At 40.1% G+C, this 20415-nt stretch overlaps 1 protein-coding gene across 1 annotated transcript in view; it reads left to right on the top strand.

Annotated features, from left to right (window-relative positions):
• Window positions 1-20415, top strand: part of LOC141790930 (transmembrane protein 132C) — a 242964-nt gene that overhangs the window by 35998 nt on the left and 186551 nt on the right. Inside the window, exon 2 of the mRNA XM_074671095.1 lies at window positions 9193-10081. Within this exon, the coding sequence (XP_074527196.1) occupies window positions 9193-10081 (889 nt within the window). The remainder of the gene's footprint in view (window positions 1-9192; window positions 10082-20415) is intronic.

The raw sequence follows: 20415 nt of genomic DNA, 5'->3' as shown, positions 1-20415 counted from the left end.
ACAGGATAAAACAACAGGCTAACCGCAGCTAAAGTTAGCATCCTGAAGCTAACACAGAGACAGGGGGGACACTGAGGAAAAGCTCTTACATCTGCTCCACAGCACACAGCATTTAAAATACTCACATTTCCAGGGTCTGAGGTTTGTTGGTGGATGGTTGGTAATGCGTCTGGATTCAGGACCAGTCTATCCACTAGCCCTCTGTTGTACTGTCCAAAGTTGGAAAGGCAGTGGCAGTGAAGTGACAAGCACACACATGCACAGTTTTACTGAGTGTAGCTGGCACATTTCCTCAATAAATGAACTCTAGCCACTGAGACTTGTCTTCTTCTGAGATGGGAAGCTTGTGCATGGAACTATGTGGCTGTTTACAGCCAAAAACAGTCACACTCTCTGCGGGAGAGATTTCTCCCCAGATGCGGGGAGAGGAGTGGGCGGGGAGGGGGTTCGGGGGTATTTGCTCTTGTAGATCAATCAGGTTAGACTTGCTCCTGATTGGTCAAAAAAGGGAATCGCTGACGTCGGCCAACCCCAGAAATTCCAAACAGCTCGTTTTAGGTCAGGATTTTACATTCACAAGCACTACTAAGTACAGGTTTTTTCATTAAATATCAAATTTTGTGGGCTGGGAGGAAAACCAAAGACCCACAAGTTTAACTAAAAGACTTAAATAAGTGATTTTTGCATAATATGGGACCTTTAAAGCATTTTGTGCAAACCCAAGACCCATGTGTTCCTCTGCCTGCAGCGCACTGATCAGCTGCTCAGGTCTGCAGGTCAGAGAGAGATGAAAACACAGCCAAACTAGAAATTAAATGACTCTGACGGCAGCTATGACTTATGACTGCGGACACCGGATGTTACCTTTATGCTGAAGATATGTTCATGTTGTGTTTGAGGACAGATGGTCTTTCTGAGGGCAAAGGAGAGAGCTGAAAAACTCTAAATATAGCGTACACTTTCTGACATCAGTGCTCAGGTCACAGCTTGTTAAATCATTTAAACAGTGGTGGCATGGACCCCATCTGTGGAAGTTTGTTTCCCAGCTTCTTCCCAGTTGGTCACAACAAAGAGGCCAAGCTGATGGAGGATTCCTTGCAGGTGGGAGCAACACTTACTGTGGACAGACGCCTCATTGAACCCACTGAGAAACAAACTACTCTTATAAACACGACCCATATACTGTCACAACTGAAGGTTACACACAGCTCATAGAGCAACTGCTATTTGGTTGAGAGTTGTGAATATTTGAGTATCATGTGTTGCTACATGAATTCATACCTTCTTTTTTATATCCTTACTTTGGAGCAGGAAAGAGGGGGAGAGCAGGGAGTGACATGAGGGAAAGGTGCAACAGCAGGTGATTGAACCTGGGCTGACTGCTTTAGGGCTGTAGCATCCTGGGCTGCACAACCTAACTGCCTGGGCTGGGACAAATTTCTATCCTCAGGATTTAATTTTATTGCAATTTTTGGGGAGCTGATTCGATTTAAATTGTGATTCTTTGAGTTTTGCAATTTTTAAGTTTGCTTTTTAAGACCAGACCATGTGAAAATGTTACATGATGATGATAGCTGCAGACTGTTTCAGGAGACATATTTGTCCATAAAATGCACATCATGTGAGTCAGAGAGAAACAGTTCCCCTCTGCTGGGGAAAAGTGCTAACTTTTTCCCAATTCAGCTTATAAATGAAGACTGAAATGAAGGATTTAAATTTGAAAAAAAAGAAGAAGATTTTTTTTTTAATTTTGATATTGTCAAACAAAAAAAATCCCAATATATCATATCACAACTTTTTTCTCCCACCCCTACTAACTGCTATGTGCCCCTACATGTTATTTAAAAGGTGGCTCAAATGTTAAAATAAGATAAGATTATCTTTTATTGTCCCTTAAAGGTGGAATTTACAGAATTACAAGAGCAAAATGAATAGCACAAAAAATAATATAATAACTAAAATCAATAACTAAAAACCACAAGAGTCTTGAATGATGGCTGCATCTGTCTTTAACAGAGGCAAACCTTCTCCTTCCGTTTATCTGAGTTACAGCTGCGGCAGGTTAGGGGACGAGTTTGTTGTCAGTCCATTCACACAGCTTGTGTGTTTGGAAATAAGCTCACCCAAAGCCACTGAGAACATCAAGTGCTTAAGTTTGGGGAATTTGGTGTAGCAGTTTGAGCTGAACGTTATCCCTCAAACCAGATCCATTTGTTGCTTCTTTGCTCAGGAGCATTAATTAAGCTAAGGCTAGAGGGAGGTTGGCTGAGCTTTTTGAAGCCAAGACGTACGGGGTAACCGCTGGCTTGGTTAGAAATCTCAGATGTTAATTTTGTTGTTTTGTCTTATTGTCAGGTTTGCTGTTAAGTTCGGTTATGCCTCACATTCGCCTGCATGTTAGACTATAAGAAATGGTGGATGGATGTTATTATTATGCAAAATAACATTAACATGATATGAGCTGAGCAGGTCTCTGGTTTTCTGCCTTAGCATCAGCCCTTTGAAAAACATTGTCTGTGAAGTCGACTACTATTTTATTATTATTTTTATTCTGCACTGGAGTCATTTACAAACATCCCAGGTGACTACTTGTTATCCAGTCTTTGAGCTTTGCTAAGCTAGCCAGCTGCTAAACAGAGAAAGGGCAGTTTTGGTAATCCTCTTATTTAACTCAAAGGAAGACAGCTACTTCTCATAGAGTATTTCTTCTCCCTTAACATAGATTAGTCCACTGCTCACTCACATGCTCATATATAACGTACTCATACTGCTAAAGTTTAGTTCTTACACTGCATGAAGAGTGAGGAGAAAACTACAGCCAAAGACTCTTCAACCAGACCGAGCTTTTAAGAGTTTGGGATATTTTCCTTATTGCAGGGCACTTGAAGATGTTACTGGTTCGACATAAGAAATGGTAATGGAGCCACCCAAATCTTAGGTGACATCATGCCTGTTCTCTGTGAAATTGCTTCTAAGAAGAAAGTTGGTGGCAATTGTGCAGACCACAGCTGGAGAGAGCCCACACGGATTCAAAGAGAATGGTTTTATTAAACAAGATTGCCAACAGAGCAATATTCTCTCGGGGGGTCCAGATATGTGAGCAGCCCCGCTGCATGGAAAAACAAAGAACCAGAGGAGTTTGAAAAGTAGGTTTGTGCTGTGTTTTTCAATTTCTCCTTCCCAGAACAAAGCAGGCTGTGATTCATCTTGTATGATTTATTAATTCCAATCCATAACACCAGCTTGCTGATTCTGATTACCACGGATGTGGGTGTGGAGATTTCCAGGCTTTATTTGGCTTGAGATAGGATTACTCTCCAGTTTATGAATTCAGTGTCAGGTTGCAGGCACCTGTCCTATAAACAAAGTGTGCATGCTCATGCTGATACAAGGTGAACTGGATTTTAAGGGCAAACAAACACTGGAGTACAAAGGGTAGATTGCCTACTTAAAAAACTCCCAGATTTGCCTGTCTCAATGTAAATTGAAAGCAATTTAGCAGATAGTGCAAAACACATGTGAGCCAGATCACCACCTCTTTAATCCCTGATTATCACCAAGTGTCCAGTTGTAATTTTTAAAATGTACTGTAACCTTTTCTTGTCCCAGTTTGGTGCAGACACACCAAGCTTTCATCTTGTATTCAATTTTTTATTTTCTGTTTCATTTCCTTCTTTCCACTTGATGAGGTGAGAGACTCGTTTTATTAAGAAATTTCAGCACTTTTAGATTTTGTTTGGACACAGGATGTGCCTCGTTACTTTGCCACAAATTGAATTTAGTCACTTTGTAGGTTGTGTGATCGCCGTGTTTCTGCAGCAGTCTTTCTGATCCAAAAGCTTTTTGACATAATTTTCAGATGCACATTTATTTGTAAACATAAACCCAATCACTGCGTGGTTCTGCATCTTTGTGTTTGCATTCATCAAACAGCATGAGCTCTAACAAACCAAACTGGTGCAGTTGTGTTTTTTACAATGTTTTCGAACTATTGAACTATAATAACCATGTGACTGAAAAAAGGACAATTGTCTATTTTCCCTGTACAATGGGAAACCTGCAGGTCAGTAATAACAAAGAGGAAAAAATCAAAAATCATTAACCCGATGTGCTTGTTTGATTTTTTACAAGGCTGTAGCACTGATTCAAGCAAGCAACTCTATATTTACTTTTTTTTCTTTGTATGACAAACACACTGAAAAGAGAATAAACTACATTTTTTTAGTGTGATGGAAGAACTCAGGAATGGATTGCAGCTGATGATAGGGCATTAACCTGTGGTTGTGATCTGCTCCTCCTCATTGTCTGACCCCCTCAAAGATTATTGACCTGTACAGTTCGAACACGCTAATTGTGACTATCCCTTATTAAGCCTACGACTTAGCATTGTTAGCGCGTCTCGGCTGTGAAAGGTGTGACAATGTCATCCTGTATTTTACCTCCATCGACAGAGAGAAATGATGAGATTGACAGGGAAAGGACTACATCTTTTCCTGGTTATTGTAAAGCAAAGGTGTTTTTGGATTTGTTTTCAACTGAGGCTCAATAGCACCGAGAGGGGTCTGGCATATCACAGAAATAAAAATCTGCAAACATTTTTTTGGAGCTTTGAGAGGTCACTTGCTTGGCAGCACAGTTGCATTTCAATTCTTACTTGCTGAATAGAATTGCTGCTTTTTGTAATGGTTTATAGCTTAACTTGTAGGTTGGACGGTCACAAAAGATGCTCAAGTACTCAAGTGAGTAGGTGCACAGTCAGACTATTTTGCTTTTCACTTCACAGATGACTCTGAAAATGACTGCTCTACCTAGCCCCAGCATTCAGTTCTGTATTTGTGAGCAGCATGATGCCACAGAGTGTTTTTCAAAAGCCATGTGCGGCACCAGTTCTCCAAAATATAGATCTACTGTGCAGAGCGTCTGTTTATGAACAGTGTGATCTGTGAGATAAGAGGGGGAATTATCTCAGGAATAAAGCAAATCATAAAAACTCAACTGTTTAATTCTAATGTTTATTCAACATCAGCAAATCTAATTAAATGAATGTCACTCTGAACGATAATCTTAACAGTACCACTCTGTGAATACACAGTCACAAACATTAATTTACTTTTACAGGTTGATTAATGTTTATCTGCAAAAAAGATTAGACCATGGCTTTATGACAATACAATGCTTTTTCTATGGCACCTACACAAACTGAGAAGTAGATTTTTGAGGCAGTGGCCTGCACCTGAACTACAGTAGGGTTATGTCAAGTTAACATGACACAACACAGCACGACATTAGGTCACACCACACTCCATGTCAGCTGCTCTAAGATGAATGAAGTCCACAAAAATGGAGTGGAGAAAGAAGAGACATATGATGTGTCTGAGTTGTTTTTTTTGTCTGAACCAGTGAAAATACAGAGGCCAAGTCCCTCAAAGACAAAGAAAAATGAGTCAGTGTAACGTTATCCAACCATCAACCAACAGGAAAGCAACATACATTCACTGTGTGTCATAATCTAAAAACCTGTCATTAAAAATGTTAATTGACTGAAGCTCAGACAAACAAATAGACCACGGGCCACATGATGTTTGACTGTAAATAAAACAGAAGCAATAAAGTGCAGAAGCAAAAAAAAAAAAAAAGTTCATTGTGTGGCTATGTATCACACACATGTATAACAATGCCACAGGCCAACCTCACATCACAAAGGCCCGTGGTCATTAAAAAAGAATGACAGATCGCTTTGTTTTGCCCTGCTGCTCAAATTTTTATGTTTCCTGTTGTAAAGACCAAGTCAAGAATCAGACATGTACTCAGGAGCAGCTAACCCGTGCTTAAAATAGTAGCAGCGCTGCTCTGGGTTGAAGGTTGGAGCCGTATATCCCTCAGTGGGACAGCAGCACTGGGGTCAAGAGGTACCCCATGAATCACAAACCGCGGTCTGATTTGATAACCGCTGGGACTTTGATTTACAGATCTGATCAGAGGGAAGAAATCCTCCAGCAGCTAGCAGCGGGACAGGGTGTGATCACACAGCAGATTGCTGTGGAAAAGAAGGTCAAAGCCCTATGTTATTGTGATTAAAAGCTTTTATTGTTAGGGCTGTTACATTTTTCAACCCGTGAATCCTGTAACCCAACTGTTATCTGTAGATATGTAGGAGTGGACATAAATTTATTTCTTAACATTTAGTGCTACTTTTGTGCTTTGCTAAGGTCAGCTTTGAAAGTCCAAAATATCTTCAGGTAAGAGATCAGAGGGGACGGCTTGATCACCCAAACAAAAGCCTTTGTAATTACTTCTCATTACGGTTACTGATTGTCATACCTGCTTTTCACCAAAGATGTTTTATTGGTTTCCAACCACATTTGCAACTACTTCCAGTTAGCCCTGTGTTTGAATGGCTTTCTTTATCCATTGCCCGAGACATTAAACACCAGTCTCTGTCTCATTTATATTTGATTGTAACATTTAAAGGGGCTGTGAGGAGTTTTCAAATGATCTTGAAAAAAGTCTCCCTTCTTGATAAATGCCTGATCATAATCCACACTTTAAAATGAGATTATCAGCATTGATATAGGTTATTCCTAAATGCTTCTTCTTATATTTTCAATCAGATTGATCAGGACCGGATTGATTTATGGCATGTCAGAGTCTCTATGACAACACCACATTAACTGACAAAGTTTGGAAGAGAGAAGTGAAATCCCTGTTTTTCTCTGCTGAAAACGATTTCTTTAATCAATTTTGTAGTGATGGTGAACACAGGAGCCTAACTGGCAGACAGAAAAAGGACAGAATAGCAGAAGGAAGCTAAACAAGACAGAGCACAGTAATGGTGCTCGGGCTTAAGGCCAAAACACAAGCTAAACTGTTTGTGCTAATGTTTATTCCAACCCACATGCAGCAGTTATTCTGCAGTGGTCTGTTCAAACTTGAGAGTCTATCAATAAAATGAAGAACGAGGTTATGTTAGCTTTGCTTGGTAAATGAGTGCTTGCAGAACATAACTGGGTTCACTAACATTACATGTCATTGACACGTCTCACAGCTCTGGGCTGTCAAAAGCGCTACATATGGACGGCTACTAAACTACTGTACGAACTGACAAAGTTTGCTTGTAGTCACGTTTCAAACAACAGCGCCACGTAACTGTACTGTTAAATACCTTACCTCCCTGTGTTGTATCCGGCAAAAAGTCGACTTGAACAAAGAAAAATTGTTCCAAAACAAACACACGCTAAGTTAAAAGTCACATTTTTACGACAGTGTGCGTCAGACTCTGGGCCAGAAGGTGGCGATGCAGTCCAATTAAAACATTTCCCCCTCATGGCATCTTTAAGTGTATTTGTTACAGTTTACACTGTGTTGATGGCAGGTGGTGATGGCAAATCAGGCCTTGATTTTTTTTTTATATGTTGTAGAAATCGATGAATCTGTCTGCAAACAGGCCAAAGTGTGATCTAAAAGTTGCATGAGATCTTCATGAGATTTCTCTGAGATCTTCAGGAGACTTGATAAAGTGGAGAGGTCATAGCACAAGGACCCCCCAACTGATTCATGACAGAGAAGGATGGTTTATTAGATGAGCTGGCTTCATACACCAAGGTCTGTCCATATCTCTGCCCAGGTTAAGACAGAGCCTGAAAAAATGGGTTTTCTAAAACGCTAGTGTGAGAAAACAACAAGGTTTAAGCTGTCAATTTATGTCAATTTACCACAGGAGTTCCAGAGCCTCTTCTTTAATGTCTTGTACAGTATATTGGGGTTTTCAAAGTAATGTTGGTCAGGATAACTGTTAAACTTAAGTCATTGTTGATTTGAAAACCAAATGTTAATCCTAAGTGGGCCTCTGAGGATGACACACACAGAACTGGACAACAGAGAATGCAAATGAACACCTGTGAACTGGTCCAGGCTGCCAACTTTAGCTGCTCTGTTTAGTCACTTGACATGCATCATTCTCCACAATCACCTGAAAAACAAATGCTCCTGGTTTGGCACTCTCTCTTTTTGCTGTATAATTTTTCCTGCCCTGTCACTGTCGCTGCCTTGCACCAGTGCAGCCTCTCAAACACCCCAGTGTCCACTCGTAGGCTCCAGGGTTTCTAGTCATCAGCTCATGACTCTTTAAGTTTCTGTTTCTAAGATAAAACTGCAAGACATGATAAAACTGGAGCTTGGACTCCAAACACTGTCCTGCTGCTGCAATTTACATTTCAAGCCACTACAAATGTGAGTTGTGTGACTGAAATGGAGTTGATGCTGCCCAACTTGACGCTAGGGCTGGACAATTAATCGGATTTGAATCGTGATTTCAATTTTGCCATCTGACAATCATAAAAACAATATAATCGAAGAAAAACAATTAATATGCCACACAGTGTAAATGTATGCAAGTTCCTGTGCTTCATAGCTCGTCTGTGTTGCAGCCACAGCGAGTGTGTGTGTGACTTATGTGTATCAATAATACTGTATGTGCCACTTGCTGGTTCTTTAAAGTTGTGTTTAAATCAGTACTGAAGTTTTTGGATAAATGAATAATTGTGTATATTAATCGTGATTTCAATATCACTTAAAATAATCTGGATTCTTATTTTTACCATAATCGCCCAGCCCTACTTGACTCTTAGGATTATCTAACATCATGGCTTGCTTAACATTGACACATTTTGGTGTTCAGCTCAGGTGTTCAGTCCAGCAGTCTAGATGTCTGAATACTAACAAAACAATAATCAAACAGGCAGTGAAAACACTTTATTGATTGAGAGAGTGTTGATGTTTGCTTTAAGTATCTGACTGATGTATGTAATTAATTGTTCTGGTTTGGACCCTCAGGCAATGACTGAGTCACAGGATCTTCTCTGTTTACCTCTAAAGCACAGTAAACAAAAGACAAAATACCCATCCGAACATGTTTTTAATGAGTAATATCGTGAAAATGGAAGTAAAACCTGTGTGAAGTTTGATTTGAAACAATGTTGTCAGTGCAGTGACTGTTGAACCCAGCAAAGCTTGAACACAGAGAGAAAAAGTTTGAGGTTACGCTGGTTTTTCTTCTGCTGCGAGTCTGTCACCCTGTACCCAGCTTTAGTTTAGCTTAATGATGACTCTGTGTTGTGTTTTTGGCAGTGAGTGTTACACAGTGTCACTGTGAGTTGTTCTTGCCTGACTCAGCTCTTCTCTCCTGTCTTGCAGTAGTCGACTGTCGGGTCTTGGAGGGATTGCAGAGATACTCTTCTATCCCCACATACCTGCCTGTCAACTACCAGGTGCTCAGCGCTGACTTGGCGTTCTTCCTGAAGGAGGCCAACCAGGACTTCATGAGAAACTCTAGCCTCATGTCACGGACTGAGCCTTTCTTTATCTACCAGGCCAGAAGTTTACCCTCAGTGAACGCCAGCTACGGGCCGGTCTCTCTGGAGCAGCCTGTCCCCTTAGAGCTCCTGCAGAGCCCGGGGACCTTTCCAGCCTCTCCTGTTTTCACCTTCAACTGGAAGGTGCAGACTTTCATAATGAACACCAGGATTCATTTGGCCAAACCCAGAGTCCAGGTGCTGTTTTACATCGCAGGGAGGGACTGGGACGATTACAGCGCCATCGACAAGCTGCCCTGTGTGCATATGTTTGCTTTCCATGAGACCCAGGAAGTGCGTGGTACCTGCCAGCTGAAAGGAGAGCTGGGTCTGTGCGTGGCCGAACTAGAACCTCTGGCCGGCTGGTTCAGCCCACCCAGCGTGGTGCCAGGGCGCCAGAGGATCTTAGAAGTCTCTGAGGGCACACAGGTGGAGCTGTACTACATGCTGCAGTCCTCAGATGCCGGGGAGTGCCACTCTGACGAGGCCAGGAAGGACAGCTTCATTCGCTCCAGCCAGGAGGGGCTGTTTGGTTCCTACACCTCCACGCCACTGAGGAGGATCGGCGGCGTGAGGCTCTACCCGAACCCCGCTCCACCGCCCCTCACTGAACACAGGCTGGATAACAACTTTATGGTGATGGTGCCCGCCATACCTATGAGACAGAGGGAGACGGTCTCTGCCTTCATCACCGTGTCAGACTACTCTCCCGTGGAAATGTTTACGCTCAGGTAAGAAAGCATTCCTTTTGTTCTACGTGAAGTGTCGGGCTGCGACTTCCTCTGTCAGCCTCAGACTGAGAAATTCTGCAGCCGTGTCTGTTTGCTCTTACTTTTTCCTTATGTATTTTGTTCTTCCGTGAAAATTCGAGCGCCATCCACCCTGAGCCTGAAAAGAAACACTGAAGCATGGCTAAATCTGTTCCACTTTTTATACATCTGGAAGCACGCCATCAAAATCTCAGACTGCTTTCTGCTTGGTCTTTGCAGGATAAACCTCAGTTCACCCCTTTTGCTGTTTGTGAAACCTCACATTGTGTTTTGTTACATCCCAACACAAATATGTAGCTATGCTTATTAGTAAATGTTTTCATTTTATGGGAGTCAAAAATCTGAACAGAGTGGAGAAAAGATTAGTTTGCAGTCCATCTGATAATCAAGGTAAACAGTAATTCTGTGCCGCTGATGAGTTGATGTTTAAATCAGTATTGATCGTAAAGTTGTCTGACAACTTGGAGGTAATCAAAGGCTAATGACAACATTAACATAAACACAGGCTAATGTCAACACACTTTATCCTGGGAGTGGCTGCATTGGAATTTTAAATGAGTCTCGCAGGTCTTTAAAGCTCCCGTGAGGAGTTCTGAGCTGCTTTTGGAACAGACTCATGTTTATACAGATGCTTCTCTGTGATCTACTGAAGTGAAAGAGACGATCACAGGAACGCTGACTGCACCGCTGCAATTTACAACACCCCCCACAACCATTTTATTTACTGCATCAGAAGCACAGACTCATGCAAATGATAAATTTGACTTTTGGAGGGAGGGTGACATACTTTGATTATAACACCACTGACACACGAACCAGAGATAGCAAAGATAGAAAAAAATACTGCTTTATTACAAAACCTAAAAGTTCCTCATTTGAGTTTTAAAGCCTGGTTTATACCTTTGTGTTGGACTGGTTGCCCGTCAAACACAGGGCTGACACAAACAGACAGACAACCATTCACACACACTCACACCTACAGAAAATTTAGAGTGATCAATTGACTTGATGAGTATGTTTTTGGACTGTGGGAGGAAGCCGGTGGACCCGGAGAGAACCCATGCATGCACGGGGAGAACATGCAAACGCCACACAGAGAGGCCCACCGGCCGAAATGGCACTTTTCAAGACACTCACAGACACCTTACAATATAAAATAAGTACAAAAGTTAAATTACATGATTAGGTTGAATTGGAGCTGAAACATGTTTCCATTAATCACACCAATTATTCCAAGGCATAAGGAGAGGAGACATGGAGGAAGGGGAATGTATGGCCAATGGATGGTGGATGTTTTCAGATTATGATTTGTTTTGAAGAAAATGTGGAATTGCAGTCTTTGTTGTTTGACATGTTGTGTGACGTGTGGGTTAGAGATAGACCGATATAGGTTTTTTGGGGCCAATACCGATACTGATTATTAGTAGGCAAGGAGGCCGATAACCGCTATTTGAAGCCGATATTAATTTGCAGTCAAAGTGAAAATATTGGTGTAAAAAATTTTGAACAATACAAACTCCAACACTTAACTGCACTCAAATGCCTTCAAGCGTATGTTTATTAAACAGCTCCCAGGCTTGGCAGCATGTTTTATAAAGTTAAATAAAGACTTAAAATAATAAATAGCTTTAGTTTTCTACAGTAAATAAAGTTTTCTAAAATTTCTATGTAACTGCAATAAAACTGGACAGAATTGAGTTTGTGCTGCATTTTACAGGCCTGTAATGCAGTTGAATTAATTTTCTGTTTGGTTTTACATCACTGATTTCATATGACCATCTAGGGCTTCCATAGTGTAGACAGGAAGAAATTATGTGCAGAGAAGCATCAGAGTCAAAACAACACAGTTTTGTAGGTTTCAGAATGGGTTTCATATCGGCTGTTGGATTAAAAAAAGGCAGATGCGGATATGCCCCAAAATGCCATATATCGGCCCCGATAATTAGCTCAGCCAATAATCGGTCTGTCCCTTGTGTGGGTTACACATGTTGGCTTCTGCATTGGAATGCAGCTGCACAGACCTATGGTGTAAGTATAAAACAGGCTTAAGCTTTTTTTTTTTTTTTTTTACTCGAAATAACAACATTTGTTCGCTCTTTTGAGGTTTTCGTCCTGGACTAGTTCCTGATCAGGATCACTCAACCAAAGAATTCCATTATACCACTTGTTCCACATCTGCACTTCATTTTATTTACATCAAATCAACACATACTGTTTTGCGGCATTCTTTAACAGGGAAGTCTGTTGATCTCGACAGCCAGTGAACCCCTGATTTCATTATGTACACTAAGTTATTGTCTTTTTTTTAATGATTAAAATTTGAGCTTTTTGTAGTTTTGTTGCTGTGACATGTAGAGAGACGTGAGTATTGAGGAGGAGACATGACTTACGCCAAATCATGCTTTGACTGAGAATCGAAGTGTAAAATGTAACAAATATGGCTCCTGCTCCCTAAACTGGGTCCTTACTAGTTGTTTTACTCAAGCACGATGAATTTTCAGTTTCCATCAGAGGAAATGAACAAGAAAACACAACTTCTCTAAGATTTTTGTGACTTCTTTCACCTTCAAATTTGGCTGTGGGAGTAAACTGATAGTTGAGATCTGCATTTGAATCTATCTTTTTGGTCTCATTTACAGTATTTACAGCAATCAAGCTCAGGATCGTGGGTTTATGAAAAGATTTGCACAGACCACACTTAAAAATAAATTAGATTTAGGAGTTATGTTATTCTTTCCAGTATTTCTACCTTAATCATTTTAATTTGAGTAAACACTCAGCTTTTGCTCTGTGATGAAAAATCAGAGGAGCTGGGGTGTCTCCTGAAAACACTTGATTCTGTGGAGCTGGATAGGTACTTATTACAGGGAACGGATGAGACACAATGATTGAGATAATTAACATGCGATGCAAATGAGGATGTCATTAATTAAAATTCGTGTCCATTAGTGTAATGACTGGAGCCGATCATAATCTCACTGGTTTAGAACATTAATAAAGCTGAGAAGATGCTGCAGCCAGGGGTCAGGACAATTTGTCAGCCGTTACAAAAACAAGCCGTATGCTGATTTGGAGGATTTTTGTGCTTAGGCAAGGTAAAGCACCAAGAAATGTGTTCATTCCAACATTTAGCTCTTATTTCCTTCCCCCAGATGTTTACTTAATGAAGATTATTCAAGCAACTGACATAAAGATACAAGAGTTTGCTCCGGGCTTAAAATCGGAGCTAATGTAAACAAGTTCACAATAGCTGTGAAGTTTTAACAAGCCAAACAAATTCTCCAGACTTGCGCCTTTTCTGTGCTTCATTTAATTACCAAATCCTTGTCCTGCAGTGATAAGGCTCTGAAAACTTTCTCCTTTCTCCAAATTGAGAAACTCTGGAAGATTTCTTTCATCAGTCAAATGAACAGGCCGAGCTGGCCGCAGAGTCGATGCCTGTGGTGTTTTTATTTGGCAGCGGAGTGCGTGGCGGGCGCAGGTTGGCCATCTGAGAGCCACAGATATGGAAAGGCCTCTGTGTGGTCCTAGGTGATAAGGCTGTCCTCATACATGCATTTGTTAGGACGCTTAATCACCAGAGCGAGAAGACTTTGATCTCTATATTCACAACATCATTATCATCTGTGTACTACACACTTCTGCGTCAGCCATTGTTGGCTGTGCGGCCCTGAATGCAGGATGAGCTTATGATCCTGTGAAATCTGTCAAACAGACCTTCTGCTGCTCCAGTTAGGTCTGTTTATTAGATCCACGCTTTTGCACATTTAATAGCACAATCCAAGGCCATGTCCTTTATATTCCATTTTTAGTTTTACATCACATTCACCGAGTAAACAACTTTTATAATCCTTCTCTACCTACACACAGGGAGGAAAAGGTACATTTTACAGAAATGATAATGACCACACAGCTCTCTTGAATCCTTCTTCATTTCTCTTTTCACCTTCATATTGCTAGTTTCTCTAAAAAAAAAAGGTAGCGCTGTGGTAAATCCTGTGCAATGAAGGCTAATTTCACATTTTTCTAAAAGCCAATCATGCGGGCAATTTATTGCTTCCTGGCTGCCCAGTGTGGTTGGAGTTGCCGAGGGTATGTCTGTCCTGATGTGCTACTTTCAATTTGACGGACTCTGATTTGATTTGATTTGACCTCCCCACTGTTAATAGGCTGTGTCACTCAGAAACAGAAAAGTTTTTCTCTTTGTGCTGCGTTTTATTCTGCCTCATTTGTCAGATTTTGTTGCGGAGTTATAAACAGCTGCTACTTTAAGATCCTACCCTGAGTCATCCTGGCTTAGGAGCACTTTTCTGTCTTCAGTCTCTTTCCTCCGTGACAATCTACTGAACGTTTCAGACAATGACATGATTTAGATGTAAATTAAAAATCTGTCAGAGGAAATTTTACTTTAATTTCATCTGCTGATCTCAGGAAGACAAACATTATACCATTATCTTTTACTGTGAGAGCCTCACTTAAAAAATAAACAAATGAAAAGAACAGTAGTTAGAGGTCTGATATGGAGTCAGAGGAAAATACAGGACTCTGAAGGAATCATTGGAATCTTAAAATCAATCCTCAAACTCACAGGAAACTGCTCTAAAGAAGAAAACAGAAGTGGTGTGGTCACATTTTCTGGTCCCGGTTAAGCCTGACAGTTCAGTTCTGCACAGTCTGGAGTCGATCAATAGATTTTTGGTTCAGGCAGGTAAAAGGTTGTCACAATAACCGAGGCGTGATAAGATAAAAGCCTGCAGAATCATCACTGTGTCTGTGAAAATCAAAAAAAGATCCAGGTTTATAATTATAATTTCATGTAGAGAATCAAGAGCAGGGCGGAGCGGTGTCAGAGAAGAAGAGCTAATGTTATATTTTAAACCTGTTTAATTGCACTCTCCTGAGTTTTGTTTTCACAGCTCCCTGTAGAGGAGGCATTCTCAGAATACTACGCTGCATCATTAGCATAAAACACAGCATCTCTGTAAAGAGCAGACATCACAAACACCTGTTTTAATTATAGAGTGCAAGACGAAGGCAACTCCTACCCGTACTGTTGGATAATAAACACAGTGTGCCTATAAACGGGTAAAATACCAGGTTACTTCAGAGATGATGAAGTGTTTTGCTTTTAAAGCTCACAACATGCTCTATGGAAATTAGTTAATGCCTTAATTATAATCCAGTTAATCCCATGTGAGTTGAGCCACGCAATAAGGAAAGTTTTCAGAAATTTAAATGAAGTGTTAAAAACAAAAAAGTATATATATAATCTGCTTTTGTTGGAGTTTGAGGTTTCATCTGTATTTTTGTATGATCAACCAACAAGAAAAATCTGAATTAGTAATTGGACCCTTTTTAATATTTCATCACTTTTGTATCAAATATAGAAAATGTTTTGTTATTACACATAAAAATACTGCCAAAGTTTTGAGCTTTAACCTCTTCCCTTCCCAAAATGTTTCAACAAAAAATGTCTGAGTGCTGTGAAACCAGTGATAGTACAAATGTAACCCTCTGGTAAATAGTGTTCACTGTAGTGGACTGCAAGTTAAGTCATTTTCTCTTAAATGCAATAGTTACTATGGCAGAACTGTATATCAACTGGTGTTAAAATTTTTTCCTTGTACGTTTTTTATTCTTCTTTGAACATGAAAAAAAGTTGTTGATTTTTTGTTTCAGAAGAGGTGTACACACACATCTCTGTTGATAAGAACATATCTATCACAAGCTAACAAGTTAGCACCACCTGTAGATGGCATATTAGTGATAAAAAAATATAATGTTAACACTGTAAAAATACAATGTAAACACTGTTTTCAGAGCCATATGTTTAAGAAAAGAAGGGCTACAGAAACAATTTTATTTTCTTTCTTTTCCAGTTTTTCATCTTCTTATTCTCAGGTTTGCAGGATGAGAGGACGAACAAAACATTTACAGTAACTACAGGCAAGGGGAAACATCAAATTTTCATGATATGGAAGCAAAATACTAGCTAATGGAATAACACACTGTTATAACATTTTTATGACACAGACAAACCCTGAAGCAGTTTGTAAGTAGAAATGCAGTAATTCATGTATTCCTATCATTCCTTGTATGAAGCATCTTTTAATGGTTGTAAAGTATTCTGCTAATGTTATAGGACAGCATCATAAAATCAATAACTGTGAACAAAGATTAGATCATTTTAACCCTTGACAGCAGTGTTTCCCTTTACTGTAGCCTTTCTTCAATGTTTTCTTGCATTGTTGTGCCAAACGACAAACAGTATCATGTCACAAAGCTTGTTCATCAAGAACAGCAGTTACTTCATCTAATGTCTTCAAAGCATTAAGACATTTCTGCACGACAGCAGATTCTGCAGGGGAGAGAAGACATTGAAAAGGCACTTAGGACTTGAAGGACATTAAATTTAATATGCAAGTAATGTATAAGTCGGGTTCATTATCATAATATGTTTTCTGGTATCACTGTGTGAGCAATTTAAATTGTTATAGGCCGTAGATAATTCATTATTATCCCTCAGTATTAGATGTTTCATATGCAAATTAAATGCAATGAAGGAAATTATTTTAAAGGATATTTTCCTCCTGCAGTCTCTTGTGGTAGAAGGAAAAAAAAAACGCTCACAAAGGGAAATTGCTCTATTTTCTGTCTCTGCAGTGCTGCTATAGCAGGAGTCACGGTACAGTGAGGGTCATTACACAAGCTTTCTCCTCTCTGGCTGCACTCTGTTTTTTTTTTTATCAATGGATTATTCCTTTAAAAGAAACACAACATTTCATTGAGACAGACTTTCATCTTTGCAAATTGTTTTTCTCTGTCTCTGTACTGTACTGTACTGGCCATGCAAAGAGCACTTCTTTCCGTGTCGAGAGCACAAAGATGAGACATCCACCACTGATGGGAAACTGTGTGAAAAGTACTGGAAAGGGGAGATATCTGAACTTCAATGTAACTCCTATAAAGATGCTGCCTCACAGCAGCATTTTTAGGGTATAAAAGGGGAGCACAGCACTTGTGCATCATAGCTGTTCTCATGTTAGACTGTGAGAAAAACAAAGATCAAAATGGCTGCAGCACAATTTGAGACTTTCTTTTTTATCCAACAAGATTTTCCTCTGACATTACTCCAGGCTTTTATCAGATTTAACACAACTCCCTCTGAAGACACAAAAGGCTTTACACGTTCTTTTTCCACACACGCAGTAGTACTCTGCAAGACCTGTAAACAAACTTTGATGCACAAAACTTGATGAAACTCCCTTTAAATATATATCCTCTGAATCTTCTCCATGCTGTGAAGAAAAGGGTGCTACAGAAAAGCAGCATTGGAGCCACTAAATAATTTAGATAACAGACAAAGTACATAGAACTTAAGGTGGTGCATCTTGCTTTAAATTAATTTTTTTATATTCTGTTTTAAATACGTGTGCACTGAAAAAGAGAGGAAACTGTCCAGTTTTTCGCAAACATTACAAGGCATTAAAAACTTCAATGACTCCACATAGGCACTGCCTATAAATAAATATTTCCTGCTGCTACTGAATTAATGAGCAGGGCACAGATGGTAGGTCTTTATTTCTTCATTTTTAAAATTCTTATTAGTGAAGGAACAAAGATGTCGCATGTAAACTGAAGCTACACACTATGAGATTTATAGCCTATGCTAATTGGTGATGCTCGTCCCTAGATGTTCATTTCAGAGACATAAAAAAGCAAAGATGTGCCCAAGAGGTAACACAAAACAAACAAGCTCAACAATAAATGCATATATTAAGAGTTGGAGCTTAAAATAAACTAAACAAAGCGACACAAGTGGAAACTGTTGGAATCAGAGGAGTGAGTATGTCTGAGTCTTAATGGCCAAAAACAAACATGCTAATGTCAAAAGAGGTGTCAGCCTGTAGCGGCAAATCCAAATAGAGCACGAGCACCAATTGTTGTGAGGATGTGTCTCTAAGGTGTGTGTTTCGTTGGAAGCAAATCAATGGAGATTAGATCTTCTTTTTAGCTACTTTTCTTGGTTCAAGACAACTTTTTACAGGATACAACAAGGTGAGGTATTAAATAGTTTTGTAGTGCTATAGTTTAAAACATGACAACAAGCAAACTTTGAAAACTCAGTTTGTACTGTAGTTTAGTAGCTGGCTATATTTAGCACTTTTCACTGCCTGGTGCTCCAAGACATATCCATAATATGTAACATTAGTGAATCTTGGTCAGTGCTACCAGTGCTCATCTTCCAACTCCAACCTCACCAAGCAGAGCTAACTTAACCTCACTCTTCATTTTATTGATAGACTCTCAAGTTTGAACAGACCACTGCAGAATAACTGCTGACTGTGGGTTGAAATGAACGTTATCACAAACAACTCAACCCATGTTAAAGCCAAGCAGTAACCTCCAGTCTGAAAATATGTGGCCATGCAGGAGTGCTTTAAACTACCGTTTGTCAAGAGTCCCCTTGAGGCTGGCTCTGGAAGTACCAGAAACCACATACACACCAAGTCTAATCATTTTTTTGTACTCAGCAGTTAAGAAGATATCAAGATGATGAGTTGACATTTCAACAAAACTAATCACAGAAACCGTCTTCAGCAAAGGAAAACAGATCTCTCTTCTCACTGCTAATTAGAAATCACCTGTTTTGCTGCTCCATCTCATTTTAAATTGTGGATTACGATCAGGCATATACCTACAAGTGAGACTTTTTCAAGATCACAAAGAAAGTCCTTATATGGACTTTGGTAGATTAGGATTATTGGGTTGCTTCTTGGGTTGATAACACAGTTTCATCTGGAGGGCCTTGGCCACCACAGAGCATGCTGTGGACGAGCTCCTGAGAAGCATCAACTCAGGTCCCGACTACTTGGCTGCAAACTTCTTATTTGTTTGATCTTGGTTTGCCCTCAAAATGTGCTGAAATTATAAAGATTGGAATAATTTGGTTGCAGTGACATATAATTTGTTGTTGCCATCCATGTGGAGGTAATAACAGTTATTCCCGCGGTCGTTTCATCTGCTGTTTGTTTGTGTGAGGGGAGAAGATGTGGCTGCTGGGATAATGTTCTTTAATTTACTTTCGGTGTGTGATGTAGATTTGTGGCAGAAGCAGGTGTGCTGTGTGCATGTGTGGGTACTGATGTGCGTGTTTGTTTGCGTTTCAGCTGAAATATTAGCCGACATGATGAACACTTGCTGTCTTTTTACAAACACTTTCTTTAATTGTTTTCTTCCTGTGGAGAACACCGCACAGGACGTACTTTCCTCAACAGATTTCAGCAAAACTGCAAGCTCTTTCTGCTCACATTCGGTTTGTGTGTGTGTGTGTGTGTGTTTGTGTGTGTGTGTGTGTGTGTGTGTGTGTGTGTGTGTGTGTGTGTGTGTGTGTGTGTGTGTGTGTGTGTGTGTGTGTGTGTGTGAGAAAGTGTTAATGTATAACAATTGTGCACATATGCGAACACGCCTGGGCTCTCCTCGCAGAGAATACTCATAGTGGTGCGGGAGCAACTGTGTTGAAATCAATTTGTTCCATCTCTAAAAGGCAGCGCATCAGTGAACAAATTATCTCTCATTATGCTTCATTATGTGTCCTGATGGGCAACGGTGGCTAATGTATGCAAGAAGCACTGACCTCAGAAATCAGCTGGGTAAGGAAAGGATATGAAGAAAAAAAAAACAGGGATAGTTTGAACCTTCTTATCTGAGATAGAAGTTGTCCTTCAGAGCCTTCAAAACGTGAGTCTAAAATTCTTCTTATGCACAAAATCCTGACATTTTAAAAATAATCCCCAAACATTCACGTCCTGAATATTTCTGGAATTTCTCTTCCACACATGAGCCCCGCAGCGGGAGATCATCTGGAAATACTCTGTTTGGTTTTGGCTGAAAGAGCTCGCAAGATGGGAAAGTCTCCAGTGTCTTCGTGATGGTGACTGTTTCATGGTTTACTTCCCTAAAAGATGTACATGAGAATATCTCTGCACCACAAATCCATCAGCAGAAAACACAAGAGACAACTGATGCAAGCAGCTGAACATATCAAGCAGAGAGACTCCATTGAATGCGAATGACGTCATCTCTCAACTCTTACTTCAGGTAGATGTTCCTGAGTGTTACTGTCTGTTTTCTCACATGCGCTCACCCACTCTCCATTTGACATGTTCACAAAGGAACAGACAAAAGAAGCCTCCATCAAACGGCTGAAAACTACTCCAAGTCGAGTTTCACCAGGGAGTGTGTGCGTCATGTTCCATCTACATACACTATCAGACAGACAAAAACCTGATTGT

Source organism: Halichoeres trimaculatus, unplaced genomic scaffold, assembly GCF_033239565.1.
Source record: "Halichoeres trimaculatus isolate MK-OKI-2021-1 unplaced genomic scaffold, fHalTri1.1 fHalTri1_scaffold_5, whole genome shotgun sequence".
NCBI lineage: Eukaryota > Metazoa > Chordata > Actinopteri > Labriformes > Labridae > Halichoeres > Halichoeres trimaculatus.
Note: the sequence above shows the minus strand (reverse complement) of the source record. Positions and strands in the feature narration are given on the sequence as shown.